Here is a 15,752-nt window from a genome sequence, read left to right as displayed (position 1 = left end):
GGAGTCAGCCGGCTCAGTTCTCCCCTGTATCCATGCTCCACTTGCCACGGAAGAACCAAAGTGACTTCACACAGCAAGTCAGGGGCGGAGCCAGAACTCAGGTCCCAGCTCAGCACTGTAGCCACTAGACCATGCTGCCTCTCTGCTGAATGTTGTCAGATGAAGCACAAAAACGACTCACTTGCTCTAACGAAGGGCAGGTGAGGATGGCAAAGCTAATAATACATTAATAACCCATTAAAGAGAGGTGAACCACCATAGCTGAATGGGTAATTAGCATTTGGCATGGTTGGTGTTTTAGGTACATCCAGAGTTAAATAGCAGTCCTCCACTGCCCCAGGAAGTGACTGACTGAAAGAACAAAGCAGAAGTGCCTGGGTATCACTTACTACAGACACAGGATTTGCAAACCCGAGAGAGAGAAATGTCCCAGGCTGGAAGGAACCAGAGCTCTCTTTTTAGAGCATTTTAAAGAAAAGACGTCACAGAGCTTTAGGGAGAAAGGGTCAATTGGAAGGATAATGCAGCTGTCCTTTGCTGGGGTGATTCTCTTCCTTGCAGGTGAGAGGTTTCAATTGATCCAGTCACACCAGAGAGCCCCTCTGAAAGGGGAGGGATAGCTCAGTGCTTTGAGCATTGGCCTACTAAACCCAGGGTTGTGAGTTCAATCCTTGAGGGGGCCACCTAGGGATCTGGGGCAAAATCAGCACTTGGTCCTGCTAGTGAAGGCAGGGGGCTGGACTTGATGACCTTTCAGGGTCCCTTCCAGCTCTAGGAGATAGGTATATCTCCATATATTATTAAGGCTAATCTACCTCCCAACCCACTGAGAGCCAGTCTCCGTCGCTTGCCTTTCAAAAGGAGAGAGGCTAAGGGGGTTTATTGTCAGCTCTCTACTGGGCATTTATGCTGGGTAACTTTAGCATTAACACTAACGGGAATCACCCACATACAACCCCTGTGGAGCCAAATGAGACCTTCCCCCTCTATTTCTCTGCTGGTGGGTAGCACACTGCATGGTCTGATAGGGACCAGCTGGGGGGGAGGGAATGGGGCTCCTTGGGGTGTTGAGTTCAAGTTGCCATTCCGCCTCCTCAACCACCCAGTGAAGAGGAAATGACAAGTTTTGCTTTTTGATTTGTTTTTCAGGCTACTCCTCTGGGCTGGCTGCCCTGGAGCTGACTGGCCCCGGGGAGGTGGGCAGGCCCCTGGGCGAGTCGGTGTCTGTGCAGTGTCAGTACCATGAAAGGTATCAAGGAAATAGGAAATACTGGTGCAGAGGAACAGTTTGGAGATCCTGTCACACAGCTGTTAAGACCACAGGGTCAGAGGCTGAGGTAAAGGGGGACAGAGTCTCCATCAGAGACAACCACAGGCTGCGCACATTCACAGTGACCATGGAGACCCTGACGCTGGGAGATGCTGGGATTTACTGGTGTGGGATAAGCAAATTTGGATTCGATCCGGGGGTTCCCGTTAAGGTGACTGTTCTCCCAGGTGAGTGTCTGCTCAGATCTCTGCACGGCTCCTACACTGCGAGTGAGGGTGACTGGGGGATGGGTAAGAAAGAGAGACGGGCACTCAAGGGCAGGATGTTCATATATCCCTACCTGTCCCCAGAGGTGATTTCCTGATCTGACTCGCCCCTACTGGTATTGCAGTGGGCCACGAGCAGGTCTGGAAGAGGCTGTCCCTGTGGGCATGCTTGAGTCAGAGTTTATTGTCTGGGTGGGTTTTACACCTCCCGGGCAGCCACAGCAGCTCACTCCCCCGGACCAGCTCGGAAGAACCGGGGGCACAACTGCAGCCCCATGTTGACTAAGGGATCCAGCAGGGAGCTTCCCAGGGTTGCAGCGGCTCTAACCAGCACAGGAGCAGAGCAGTAGCAGAGGGCAGCGAACGTTGCCTGAAGCTCCTGATCCCCATTGAAATGTGGCTCTGCTCTGAAAAACAGCTGGAAAAAACCCAGCCCCTCGATGGTCTCTCAGGGATTCCAGGTCAAACACGCTCCCTTTACGAGCACCAAGATGTCAGTTTTCCAGCTGTAGCCCCCTGCAAACCTGGGATCTGAGCGCCAAGCTGGGCTTTCCCCTTCCAGCTCATCATCACCAGGACTAAATATTCTAGGGGGCAGATTAAACCCACTAAATATGTTCCAGGTATATTCAGTCACCTTTTTCAATGAACTCACACCAGCCCTGGTCATGCTCCTTATCTGGGTACTTTCCCTGGGCATTCATACTTCTGAGTTTTTCTGGGAAAGCATTTTCATAAACCAAATTTTACATTTACATGCCCAAGTCTTTGTGCTGGAAGATCTCACCCAGCTACCCAATCGGGGAGTAGAGACAAACTCTTTTTGGGGCTCAACTGGCCAATCACAACTCACCACTGCTACAGTCACAAATATTAACTTTTCACATGCGTGACATTCCCCACTGTGCAGAGGGACATTAGTCACTCAGGCCATTTAGCCTCCCGCTGTAGCAGCTATTTAGAGAAGAGAGGGGCCCAGGCCACAAAATATGGATCCAGATTTTGCACCCCACAGGGTTTGGGGGGTGTGTGTCCAGATCGAGGGTTTTGACTCAGCCCTTTACAGGCATAGGGGCCAACTACAGAATTCAGATCCTGAATTCTCTCCCTCCCCCCCCCACCACTCCAATGTTTGGGACAGGGAAGGGACTGGAGCTTGGGTTTAGTTTGAACCCACACCTAATCTGAAGGAAGACTGCCTAGAAATGATTTTCCAATCACTACAGCTACATTTCAAAGAGCAAATGGCTATTTTTAAAGTCCCTTACACGTAATGAATATCAACCGTTAACAGCACAGCTGCAATCTCAAGTGTCTGATGACCTGGTGTGAGACACAGGAAAGGCAGCTCAATATATAACACTTAGCACCTATATGGTGCTTCCTGTCTTCACAGCAGTGCTGTACAAATGTTAACAGGTTTATCTTCTTAGCACCACCGAGAGACAGGTAAGTACATTGTACCCCCATCCTACGGCTGAAGTGACTTGTCCCAGGTCACAGAGTCAAGTCAGTGTCCGGATTTCCTGACTCCCATTCCTGTGCTCAGATCACTAGGGCCACAGAGTTGCTGGAAGGGAAGTTCTGTTATCGGTGCAGAAAACGTGCCTGTTGTGTGTGTTAAACCACTGTAACAGTGCAGCAATCAAAGCCACTGTCCTACAGGAGCTTCCAGCACAAATCCAGTTGTAACCAGTTGCTTGCCACTGACACCCCTCCTTTCCTCTCTGCCTTCTTGCTTGTAAATGGTGGTGTGTGTGTGGGGGTTGGGGGGGAAACAGAGCAAAAGGAAATAGGGCATCAGATAAGAAAAAGGAAGCAGAAGTGTTTGGGTGTCACCGACAGAGCAGGTTGGCAGCCTTCAGAGGGAAGGTTGCGGTCCCCGGGGGAAGCAGAGTTTGCTTTTCGGTGCCAGTTAGAGAAAAGACGTGAAACAGATTAAGGGCGAAAGGGGCAGTTATGGGGATGTTGCAGGTGCCCTTCACCAGGGTGATTCTTCTCCTTCCAGGTAAGAGGTTTTTATTCCTCCATTCACACCAGAACCACTTTGCCCTGAAGGTCAGTCACCCCACTCTGGAGTTTCTCTCCCTCTCCTGCTCTCTCTCAGCTTCAGAGCGGAGAGAACCTAAGGGGGCATCTCCCACTCTCCAGCTGGGGATTTACACTGTGTAACTCAGCAGTAATGCTGCTAGGCGTCATGTGGATAACCCCGCAGGAGCCAAATGAGACCTGAGAAATGCTTATTAGCAGGGCTTGGGGAGTACTTGCTTGGCATCCTGCCATCCAGTGCATTGCATGGAACGGCATGCATTCAGCATGACACAGAGAATGAGGCCCTTGGGACCATACTGCTGATTTGGGGCTGCTGTCCCATATCCCTCACTCCTGGGGGTGTGGAGCAGGGTGTTGAGATTTGCTTTGTTTTTCAGGCTATTTCTCTGCCCTGGCTGCCCCGGCACTGACTGCCCCTAGGGAGGTGAGCGGGCCCCCGGGGGGCACGGTGTCCGTACCGTGTCAGTACAGTAAAACAGCTCAGGGATCTCAGAAATACTGGTGCAGAGGAGCACAGTGGAACAGCTGCTCCAAAGTTGTTGAGACTGAAAAGTCAGAGGTCAAGGTGAAACAGGGCAGAGTCTCCATCACAGACAATCACACCACGCGCACATTCACTGTGACCATGGAGAACCTGACTCTGGAAGATGCTGGGATCTACTGGTGTGGAATAAATATAAAAGGTGGAGGTGATCCTTATTTCCTTGTTAACGTGACTGTTCTCCCAGGTGAGTCTCTGCTCTGATCTACTGATGGCAACCTGGAGCCAGGGTTGGATTAACTGTCCTGTGGGCCCGGGGCTATGAGATTTTGTGGGGCCCCTGTATACAAGTCTTTTTCCTAATTTAAAACAAAATCACAATTATGGCATTGAGGCTATTAATGCTATACTCAACTTGCCTTTTAGTTAACATAAAGCTGTTCTGTGGTTACATTTCAGTCTTAAAACATGTAGAATATAGTTAATTTAAGTCAAAATAGCTTATTTCTTACCTTAGAACAGGTGTTATATTAGTTTCTTTCTGGGAGGGAGTTGGGGTGCAGGAGGGGGCTCCCGGCTGGGGCAGAGTGTTGGGGTACAGGAGAGGGTGAGGGGTGCAGGCTCTGGGAGGGAGTTTGGTGCAAGAGGGAGTTCTGACCTGGGGCAGGGGGTTGGGGTGCAGGGTCTGGGCAGGGGGTTGGGTGCAGGAGGGGGTTCTGACCTGGGGCAGGGGGTTGAGGTGCAAAGGCGCCAACTTTCCCCAGCGCCGCTGGGTGCGTGCGCCCCCCCACCCTGACTCCACTCTTTCCCTACCCCTGCCCCGCCCCCATTCCAACCCCTTCCCCAAATCCCTGCCCTGGCCCCGCCTCTTCCCCAAGCGCTCCACGTTCTCCCTCCTCCCGCCCAGCCACGCAAAACATCTGTTTTGCGGCACAAGCGTTGGGAGCTAGGGGGAAAAAGCGGGCACGCGGTGTGCTCAGGGGAGAAGGCGGAGCGGAGGCACAGGTGAGCTGGGCAGGGGGACGGGAAGCTGCCAGTGGGTACAGAGCACCCACCAATTTTTCCCTGTGGGTGCTCCAGCCCTGGAGCACCTATGTTGAGGTGCAGGAGAGGATGCGAGGTGTAGGCTCCAGCTGGGAGGTGCTTACCACAGGCAACTCCCGGCCAGTGGCGCAGCAGGGCTCAGGCAGGCTGCCTGCCTGCATGCCGTGGCTCCACACCACTCCCGGAAGCAGCCCGCTGCTGACATGGGGAGGGGAGCAGTGTCTCCATGTGCGCTGCCCACAGGCGCCCAGTTCCCGGCCAATGGGAGCTGCGGGGACTGTGCTGACGGCAGGGGCAGCGCACGGAGCCGCCCCCCTGCCCGGGGCTGCAGAGACATGGCAGTAGCTGGCCGCTTCCGGGAGCGGCGTGGGGCCACGGCATGTAGGCAGCCTGCCTGAGCCCTGCTGTACCGTGCCCCCCCTTAGTCCAGGGCTGCAGCCCCTAAACCCCTGCGTTTATCTGGCCCTGCCTGGAGCCCAAGCGTCTGATTGGGGAGTGCTGGTGAGAGACCCAGACAGTTATTTATAGCCCCAGCTTATCCCCAGGATAGCATCCTGGTCACTCAACCCTAGTGTACAGCAATAGGCTCATGCTTGGGTCTGTGGGGCTGGAGAAGTGAGTGGATGTGGGCGCCCAGGGGTTAGCGTATGTATGTGTGTGTGCAGGCTACACCTCCTACTCCCAGGCAGCCGCATGCACCCACTCCTGCAGCAACTCTTAGTGCTTGGAGGGCCAGCAGGGTGCTGCTGGAGGCCTCCAAGCACCAAAGCAGGGGAGTGGCGGCAGTGGGCTGCAGGACCCTCCCCGTCACACTAAAGGCAATCCTGTCGCTGCTGACCTGAGGCTGGGGGCAGAGGGACCGGGGGGCAGGGACTCCTGGCAATGCAGCCAACTATAGGGGAGACTCCCCTACTGAATGCAGGACTGGGATGGGGAGAAGCAGCAGGCTGGGGGGGGGGGAGGGAGAGGGACAGCAGGAAGGAGCACGGAGTGGGGTGTGCTCTACCTTGGGTACCTTGCTCTGCCTGCCTTGCTCCATTGCAGCAGGTCTCTTGGATGGGGCTGGACCCCCAGGCAATAGGGGCTAGTCCCTGAGGGCTCCCCGCTCTGGGCTGGCTCAGGAAACCAAGGTGCACTGGGAACAGAAGAGCCAGCGGAACCTGCTCCTTGTGTCGACATTTCCTTGGGAAGATCAACTAAAGGGAACAACTCTGTGTGTCGAAATTTAAAATCCACACAGTGGCCTGTGTGAGAGCTGTTATAGGACAGGATCAGTGTGCGGAACGGGGGTGTCTGGGCATCTGGTCCTGGAGCAAGGGGGGAAAAGCCGGTACGATCTCTGGGGAAATCCCTAGAGGGGCTCGGGTTTGAATCTCTCCCTTGCTACGGGGGTAAATATTTGACCAATAACTATTATAGGAAATCGAATGGCCCCCGCAGGGCGAGCGCGTTAAATCTGGAGACTGCAGGCAGTGCTTAGAGTACAGAATAGAGGGAGATTAGTGCTGCTCTGAGGCCCTGATCCAAAGCCCATTGAAGTCTATGGATACACTCCCACTAACGTCAGTGCGCATAAGGCCCTCAGTGCAACCTTAACTATGGAGCTCTGTGATATGTACCCCAGGCGAAATCCCCCCTCCCTCTCCAGTCCCCACCCTGAGATCAGCCCACTCCCAGGCAGCGCACCCCAGCTCCTTGCCTTTGCTCCATTACAGAGCCCGGCTTTCCACCGATGGACAGCAGCTCCCATCGCCTGGTTGTGTGGTCGCTTGTGTGCGGTGGGTTTGCTAGGGACAGTCTAGATCCCAGCGGTCACCTCGCTGCGTGCCAGCTAACACTCATGCTCTGCGCTAATCCTCCCCCTCGGTGGCAGGCTCAGGTGAGAGGCCAAGAACTGGACTGGCCCTAGAGCCTGATGGCACCATTCACGCCTAGGAGTGCAGTGGGGAAGCTGCTCTGCCCGTGCTGGGTGAAGAGAGGGCTCCAGCATGGGCGGGCTGGCATCTGTCACTTGAAATTGCAAGACTAAGAACACAGCAGCCTATGGAGAAGTGACATTTTGAAGACCTCAGAGCATTGTTTTCTGGCTTCTATTTTCAGCTCTTTCCACTGCAGTGATGGTAACCACTGGATCTCTCGCCCCAGTAATAGGCACAACAAACACAGCTGAGCACCCCAAAAGGTAAGGGCAGTTAAGTACATGTAAAAGCAGAGTCTCAGCTGGAGTGTTCAGGGCTGAATTTCCAGGCCCAGCTTTGTATGCGGGTTGCGGTCTGCAGCGGCAGAGACGAGCACATCCTGGTTTATGTATGCAGACTAAGGGGCTGGGCATCTCACTGCCTGATTTGTGCCTGCAGATGGGGATTTTGCACATCCAAAAACAGAGAAGTTCCCACCCAGCTGCTGGTGTTCGTGATCATGCACTGCCAGGCTGATGCACCGTTTCCCTGCACCATACCTTCATTTATACAGGCACAGAGGGAGTGCAAGTCCACTGCAAGAGTCAGTGGGAGAACTGCACAAGTTCTGCAGGCTCAGGCCTGCTGTCAAAGCTACAAAGCACAGAGAGGTAGAGACACTGCCCCAGAGTCACACAGCGTGAACCGTTGGGACAGAGCTAGGACCAGATCTCGGGTGTTCCTGGACTCCGGTTCTGTGGTCAGGCCACTAGCCCAGGCTTCCTCAAGACCTTTACTCTGCCTAACTGCACTCTCTCCATTGGTTTCCCTAATAACGCTTTACAATTCAGTATACAAGAAGCTGCCATCTTATTTCTCACCCTTCCCGAGAGAGATCGAGACCTTCACCCAAAGAGCACCCTCGTCCTCCTTCAATCTTCACCGCTCCAAACAGCTATGGCTGCAGCAACCAAATCCTCTCTTTTCTCTTGGCCTGCTGTTCCCTCTTATTCATATGGCCAGCCCTGTCTGCTCTGCCTTCCCTCCCCACCAACTGTAGCTTCCGCTGGTAAATTAAATCTTCCCCTTGATCTGGTGACTTAGCCAACTCACTTACCCTAATTAGATCACATCTCCCTCGGCACACGTGCTAATAAATAAAATTGTCTTGGTTTCTGAGCTTCTAGCATTTTGTACAGGACCCATTTAGCGTTTCCCTGCTCCGGCCCTGTCTCTCTTTTGACCCCTAACACTAGCTGGTCAAAGATCTCCCTTTAGCTGTCCTGTGTCTCAGTAGAAACTGAGGGCTGGTCTACAGACAAAGCCAGGATTTAAACCAAAACTTAGATCAGCCTAGCAATGTTGTTCTGGGGTGTGAAAAATTCATACTGCTGAGAGATGTCGTTAAGCCAACCAAAGCCCCAGTATACACAGCCCTAGGTCAATGGAAGAATTCGGCTACCTAGATGCTGCCGCTTGCGGGGGTGGATTTACTACAACGATGGACAAACCCCTTCTCTCACTGTAGCAAGTGGCTACACGATAGCGCAGCAGCAACGCTGTCACTTTGCTGCCATAGTGTAGACAAGCCCCAAAAGGGGTCATTTTTATACCAATTCAGTTAAACTGGTGTAACTTTGTGTGTAGACACTTACATGGATTTAAAGCTGGATTATAGCAGTTCAGCAGGGTCAGTAAATGATCAGCTCCACGCGAAACCCCCTATAACCTGTTTGAAAAACTGATACAGGAGCCTTCACGCAGGGCTGTGCAATAGTTTAACAGCATCAGTTTTTGAATTAATTTAAGTTAAACTAGTGCAACTTCTGCATGCAGATAACCCCCGCCTGGAGAATTCTGTGCCTTGTTCCCGGGGGTTGCAGCACTGCTTTAGCCATGCTTTGGGGAGGTCTCTTTCTACAGAAGGTGGTGGAAAGGCTTCTGCATTTATGAGAGGAGACCGTCACTTGTTTCAGCTTGGACAAAATGCCTAGTAGACTGAATTTGGACAGTATCAAGTCTGGCTCTGGGCGGTTCTCTAGAGCTGGGTTGGTTGGAATGGGCATGGGTATTCTCTGGGTCAGGGAGTGGCTGTAGGTCCCTGGGGATGGGGGTGAACAATGCCTATAGCAGGGAGGGTCATGGCATAGGGGAGGGGCCGAGAAGCAGCATGGCCTGTAAGTGGCTGCTGGCGGGCCACTATACAGAGGTGCATTTGCATGAATACCTAGGGCAGGGCTGGCTTTGTTCCCTGACTGAATTTCCACCATCCCCGTCCCAGACGGGCAGGCAGTGTCAGAGATGTGTTTTTCCTTTGTCTTCCAGTTCTCCTTTCACCAGCGCTATGTTCCTGCTGCCAATGCTCCTGCTGGTTTTACTTATATTACTGAGCGGAGCCATGCTTCTGGCCAGAAGAATGATGCTGAAGAGGAAAAAGGGTGAGAGGCTGAAGGTGGGGGCTGCCCCGGATTCATCTGGCTCTGCCCTCCTTTCATTTCTTTTCCTCTCTCATTTCTCTCCCCCGCCCCACGATCACTTACTCCCTTGGCCAATACAGCTTTGTGAAGCCCTGATCCTAACCGCTTAGTGTGCCAAAAATCCCATGCAAATCAGGAGTTTTGCCTCAGTAACCAGTTCTCCCATTTCTATGTTCGGTGCAAGGGAAGTGGTTTAACAGAACTGCACTTATTTACACAGCAGCCAGACTGTGCTAAGCACGATAGACACACCTAGTGAGACACGGTTCCTAGAGGGAAGGGCTTTCAATCAAAGCAGGCAACACCCAGGCCCAGCAGCGGGGATGGGAGTCAGAGTCCCGTTACGCCGTTTCTCTTATTTGATTTTGGTCTAAATCTCTCTCCCCGTGGCTGAACTTGGCAGGAAGGAAGGGGGGTATAGCTAAGGGACTGGAGACATCTGGGTTCTGGCCTTTGTGCAACATGGGAATGATAATTCTTCCCAAGGCTTAGTCCATTAACATATGGGAGGCACTTAGTTACTACAGTGATAAGCACCATAGAAAATCCTATGCAAGAACCCCCTTCCTCTTCTCTGATTGCACAAACCCCCTCTCACCCCAGTCTCTGCCACCCACTCCAGGGTCAGTCCTACAAGGTGGTGAGCAGCCAGCCCCATTTTCCAGTATGTGCATAGTTCCAGCCCAGTCAAGGAGCCTACTCACACGCTTGCAGTACAGAAGCATGGGCTAAATGCCTTGTCCGATTGTGCAAGAGTGCTCAGCCCCCTGCAGGATCAAGCCCTATTTTCTTATTTTACACACACACACACACACACACACACTTTCTTTTCTCCTGCTAAGGTTGCATCACCCCTGAGCCAGTGATTAGTCAGAGCTGAGGTTTATTCCAGTTTCAAAAATAGCAACAGCCAAGTTACCCAAGGCACCTGCTCAGCCACAAGTGGAGCAATGAGCTAGAGCCTGAGGAAGCTGGGTTGCTGTGTGTGTGTGGGGGGGGGAGCAGGGGGGTACTAATACTATTGGACAGACAATGTAATGCACCCCGGAAAGAGACGAGGCTAACAGCTTCCCCACTGTCATGGCTAGGGGGCTAAACCGCCACTCCCAAGGGGATATATGCAACTGACTACACCCCACACACCTGACTTTGCCCTGCTGGTACCGAGATTTCCAGTGAGCAAACGGCAGCAGGCCACCTGCTTCTGCCAGGGAAGTTCCACTTGTCTAGAATTGCACCCATATGCCGGAGGAGGAGATCGGTCCCAGTAGCTTTGTCTACAGTTCATCTATGTTTATGGGCCATGGCTAGTCCATGCCCAATGCCACAGAGGGCCTCAGAATTCCTTCCTATTCACTGTCTCTCTCTGCTCTTTGCCCACTGGACACGGTGCAAAGGCAACTCCAGAGAATCACAGCGGGAGCAGCAATTGCCGTCCACTTGTGGGTGGGGGATCCGGGTATAAAACTGGTGCTTATTACACTGGTGAAGGCTGTGGAAGTGAAATAGACTCAGGAGCTCCAGGGATGCAGGTGGTGGTTCTGGCCTGTAGGGTGCACTTCAGCCACAGGAGTGGTGGAACCAGAGAAGATCCATTTCTCCTCTCTTGAAAGGCAGGAGGGTCTAGCTGCATCTGTGAGTTCCTCATCAATTCTAGGTACATGCCCTGTGCCTCATCCCAGCTATCTCAAGTCACTTCCAAAAAGTCTGTGCCAGGGCCGGCCTGCACCTGCCTAGTCTAAGCGCTAACAACTCAGAACTAAGCCCTGGAGAAAGAGACCAACATTGCGATGTTGGTGGCAAAGGGCTGAACGCTTCAGCATCTTACCCCTCCTTATGTAGGATCTGGAGGCGCCCACGTCCCTCCCCCACTCCCAGCCTCGTTACTCCTCCTCTGTAGATCTTCTCTTTCAACACGGTTACGTCAGTGTAATAAGTGTCTGTTACCTTTCAGCTGCTGGAGCTGTTGGGCCTAGCGCAGCAGTGAATGAGGTAAGAGAGGGGAATGGGTGCTGCGCTCTGATACAGTGGGTTAATTCTCCAGCCTCAATGGGGGGAGCTTTAACAGCTTAGTTCAAGTCCGAGTAAGAGGGCACGGAGCTCAGTTATTCAACCCCTCAGAGCTAAAATAAGAGGAGAATCCCGAGTGAGGGACAGGCTGAATCCCTGGGAAGAATGCTGGTCATTGTAGGGGGGTCCCAGCCAGGATTTGCCCATGTCAGAAGAGAGGTGGTCCGGTGCATAAAGCATTGGATGGAGTCAGGATTCCTGGATCTGCCAATAGCTCATTGCGGGACATTGGGTAAGTCACCATCTCTCTGTGCCTCTGTTTCTAGTCTGTAAAATGGGAAGAACACTAGTTCCCTTTGCAAAGGGCTTGAAGATCCCTGGCTGAAAAGCACTGTCAGCACTAGGAGCACAGCTGGAGAAAGCAGTGAGACTGTTGCTAGGTGTTCGGGGAATGGGGCGTTAGAGGTGAGGGAAAACTAGGGGACAGATAACAGAGGTAGGCTGTACGCTTGGATCACCCCAGAAGTAGCAGTGACCTGGAGAGTGCCTGGTGCTGCTGCAGGGGCAGAGAGCTCCAGCTCAGAAACCCCAACCCAGATTGTGTTTATTTTTTTTCAGGCTGTTGCCAGCACCGAAAGTGATGTTTCCTATGCAGCTGTGAAACCTAAATCTAGAAAATCCATCACCACAGCCCCATCACCCCACTCCGCTCAGGCCGAGCCCAGTCCAGAAGGGGTGGAATATTCTGCTGTAGTAAGGATTCTGGCGTTCAGTTCTAAAATGCTAAGATTCTTCTGATCCTTTTATTCTCTTTAAATCTTGCTTTTGGGTTTTACAGGGCAAGCCGAGTCTTGCACAAGGGCACTTACATGCAATATTCACATCTCTTCTAGCACATTACAAAAGAGGTTGCTTTGCAAATGAACCCTGTTGCTTTCATTAGCAGTGAGGTGTTCTGGAAAGGCTCTAGAAAAGTTCTAGCAAATTTCTCGAAGCTTTAGAAAAGCTCAGTCTCCATCAGGTCTGGAAAAGTTTGGACCACCTCACATTCAGAACGGCAGCTGAAGTCAGAGCATAGAGGGACAATTTTGCTTTGCACATGTAACGCCGACAGACCCCGGTCACCAGTGGGTGGGATCGAACCTCGGGCCTCTGGAGCTTAGTGCAGGAGCCTCTACCACATGAGCTAAAAGCTGCTAGCTAAGGCTGTAGAGCAGACTCATTTTATCTCCTCTCTCTAAGTGGTCTCGGTGCCCCTAGATGGGACAGAACACCACACCCAGAAGGTGTGTGGGTTACACACACAAAATTTGCCTACCTATGGATAACTGCATGTACCGGCTGGGAAACTGCAGGCCCAATTTCAGCACATGCAGGCAGGATGCAAACAGTGCATGCACGAAGAGTCAGCTGCAAATTTAAATGCTCCAGTCTCATGTGACGTGCCCAGCAGTAATGTCATGTGCTCATCCACCGGACTGGAGTTCTACCCACTGCCGTGCAGTGCCAGTTTTTAGAAAGAAACTATTCAAGGTGCAGAAAGATCTGCACACACAAGCCAGGGATATGCGTGAGTATTAGGAAAAGTGTGCTGTGCATCATCACTCATCTGAGCAATTGAGTTACTTAGACAAAGCAGTCGGGGTATGAGGGCTTCTGTTCCTCAACATCTGTTCTAGTTACAGTCTCTCTCCCTTCATTTCTTTTCTCTGATCAAGGCTGTTTTAAAATTTCAGGCTCCAGGAATGACAGATATTTCTTACGCCACAGTGAAATATCCAATCCTGGATGAGCAGGCAATCTACATCAATGTGGACAGGTCATCCAGTCAACCCCCCTTGAGCAGCCCTCTGGAACAAACAGAGTACTGCGCAGTGAAAAAGAAATAGGCTCCCTCTGGAACATTTCCTTTCCCTCCTTCCCTGTTGTTGTGCGGAAGTGCAAAGATTGCAACCTCTTGGAGCAGTGTTGCAAGGAATGAAATCGTCTGAGATGAGCTGGTGCTGGTGGAGTCCCAGCCAGATTAAGCAAATGCCAGGTGGAACTATATTGAACTGGGAGACTGTCTCACCAGACTGGTCTGATGCAGCTGAACACGGTGTGGTGTAATGGGAGGAATGCTGTGGAAAGGCAGAAAAATCAGTTACTCGGTCTTATTTATTTACATGTACGTCAGTCCTCACTTGTACTCTCTCATGCAAGTTAAAGCCGGAGGGGCGGGGTGGGGAGGGAAATGTGATTCTGCAGAGATGGGTCCAAGTCACGTAGTTCTGCTCCAGTTTCCTAGATTTGAGGGGAGAGAGGTTGGGTTTGGGATCCATCCCGACCCAGGGAGCATGGTGGTGGTAACATCTTCATCCCCCAGCTCTCCTGAGACAGTGAAGCGGCTGCATGCATCATCTCTTCTCTCTCTGAGCAGCTAACACCATGGGAGCAGGACCACAGAAAGACAAGGGGTGGAGTGCGGCTGGCATTTGGGGACAATGCTTAGACAGGAGCATTCCCCAAAAAGGCAGCCGGGACTTTGATTGGAATGGGCCCCCAATGGAAGAAAACGCCAGGGAGGAAAGGAGAAAGACCTCAGACACCAAGCAGCATGGAATGGCACCAGCTTGGTGGAGACGATGCAACATTGTTAGGATATTAAGTTGGATATTAGGAAAAGCTTTTTCACTAGGAGGGCGGTGAAGCACTGGAATGGGTTACCTAGGGAGGTGGTGGAATCTCCTTCCTTAGAGGTTTTTAAGGTCAGGCTTGACAAAGCCCTGGCTGGGATGATTTAGTTGGGGATTGGTCCTGCTTTGAGCAGGAGGTTGGACTAGATGACCTCCTGAGGTCCCGTCCAACCCTGATATTCTATGATTGTCGGGGGATAGGCCTTGGAGAGAGAAGACAACAGCCCTGGGAGGGGAGGGTTGGCAAGACCAGACCAGACAGACAGGAAGTGGGAGGGAGTTTTGCATCATTTCATTGCACACGTTATGTTGCTAAATGGGCAGTGACCTTTCAATGGGGAGCTCCTGATAACACAGCACCATGGGACAGGGAAAGACTGACATTTGCCAGTGCAGAATACATTCCTTTTCAATAGGGTTGGCCGGCAGCACTAATGCATGTTCTAGTTCACGGCCATGATATCACTAAGAGCTGGTAAATAATTCATAGCTAGGAAGCTGGAGGACTTATTGATCAGTCTCCAGCCTTTGCCTGTAGTTCCCACAGCCAAGCTCCCAGGTCAAGGAGGCTTCTGACTTGCACTTACAGAACAGAAGTCAGTAGCATCTCTAGTGTCTCTCTTGAGTAGGACGACCCAGGTCCAGGCTCTATTGTGTGATGCCTTCAGGCAGCCAGTCTTGCTCTATCTGCTTTAACCACACACAAGTTATCGGGCTTAATATAGGGGTAACTGGGTGACATTTGATGGCCTGCGATACACACGAGATCAGACCTGATGATCTAATGGTCCCTTCTGACTTTAAACTCTGTGGCTTTCAGCCTTTGGAGATGTCACAGGACCTGCCCCTATGCCCATTGAAGTGAAGGGGAGTTTTTCCCATTGACACCAAAGGGCTTTGGATCAGGCTCATGCAAAGCAGCCTGGCAGACTAGAAACAAATCACGTTATTTTAACTCTTTGAAGACTGTGATGAAGATACTGTAGCCATGGGCATATTGCTATTGAACACAGAAGGTGGGACTGCAGCCTCGGGATAGCGGCAAAGCCTCGTGCTTTAAGACCTATCACGTCCTATAAGGCCCATAACCTCAGCCTCAGTTGTGTCAGACACAGAGGAAGCTGAAGAAGCCAGTGATGTCAGACTTTTAGTGTCACCTACAGTCAGGGGCCTGGCGTTCCAGGGGGTGGCCCAGACTCCGCTGGCTGGGGATGGTGGGTGGGTTACAGCAGCCAAGTAGAGTGTGGAATTCACTCACTGAAGATACAGAAACTTCCAAGTTTGGTAATAAGTTTAATGCTCATGAAAGGAGGGTCAAGGGGTGGAAGCAGCTGCATGGTCCAAGGCCAGGAGACCAAACTGGGAGTCAGAAACCGTAAGTTCTGTTCCCAGCTCTGCAACTGACCCCGTCTGATCTTGAACAAACCCCTCAGCTCTTTGTGCCTCAGTTTCCCCCATTGTGAAGCATGGGGGATGGCTATGAACTGAGAGATCTATGGAGGAAGAGTGGTATATACCAAAAAAAGTGTTCAGTAGGGTTATTTACAGGGGTGGGTTGAGCCAGGCACAGAGAGCACGT

The 15,752-nt window shown here is 52.0% G+C and overlaps 2 protein-coding genes across 2 annotated transcripts in view; one reads left to right on the top strand and one right to left on the bottom strand.

Annotated features, from left to right (window-relative positions):
* Window positions 1–15,752, bottom strand: part of RAB37 (RAB37, member RAS oncogene family) — a 67,288-nt gene that overhangs the window by 32,453 nt on the left and 19,083 nt on the right. The gene's annotated exons all lie outside the window — the stretch shown is intronic.
* On the top strand, window positions 522–13,387 carry LOC112117280 (CMRF35-like molecule 1). The gene is made up of 8 exons (XM_024215213.2): window positions 522–561; window positions 1,150–1,497; window positions 3,966–4,316; window positions 7,214–7,295; window positions 9,337–9,449; window positions 11,443–11,480; window positions 12,117–12,251; window positions 13,235–13,387. Exons 1-8 carry the CDS (start codon window positions 522–524, stop codon window positions 13,385–13,387), a joined length of 1,260 nt encoding a protein of 419 aa, XP_024070981.2.

This window comes from Terrapene carolina, unplaced genomic scaffold (genome assembly GCF_002925995.2).
Source record: "Terrapene carolina triunguis isolate 2854851 unplaced genomic scaffold, T_m_triunguis-2.0 Scaffold192, whole genome shotgun sequence".
Classification (NCBI taxonomy): domain Eukaryota; kingdom Metazoa; phylum Chordata; order Testudines; family Emydidae; genus Terrapene; species Terrapene triunguis.
Note: the sequence above shows the minus strand (reverse complement) of the source record. Positions and strands in the feature narration are given on the sequence as shown.

Excerpts from the sequence above, each read along its gene's own strand:
- LOC112117280 (XM_024215213.2), top strand. The coding sequence starts at position 522 with ATGCAGCTGTCCTTTGCTGGGGTGATTCTCTTCCTTGCAG. Across the intron at positions 1,498-3,965 it reads TAAGGTGACTGTTCTCCCAG|GCTATTTCTCTGCCCTGGCT; the intron begins GTGAGTGTCTGC and ends TTTGTTTTTCAG. Across the intron at positions 4,317-7,213 it reads TAACGTGACTGTTCTCCCAG|CTCTTTCCACTGCAGTGATG; the intron begins GTGAGTCTCTGC and ends TTCTATTTTCAG.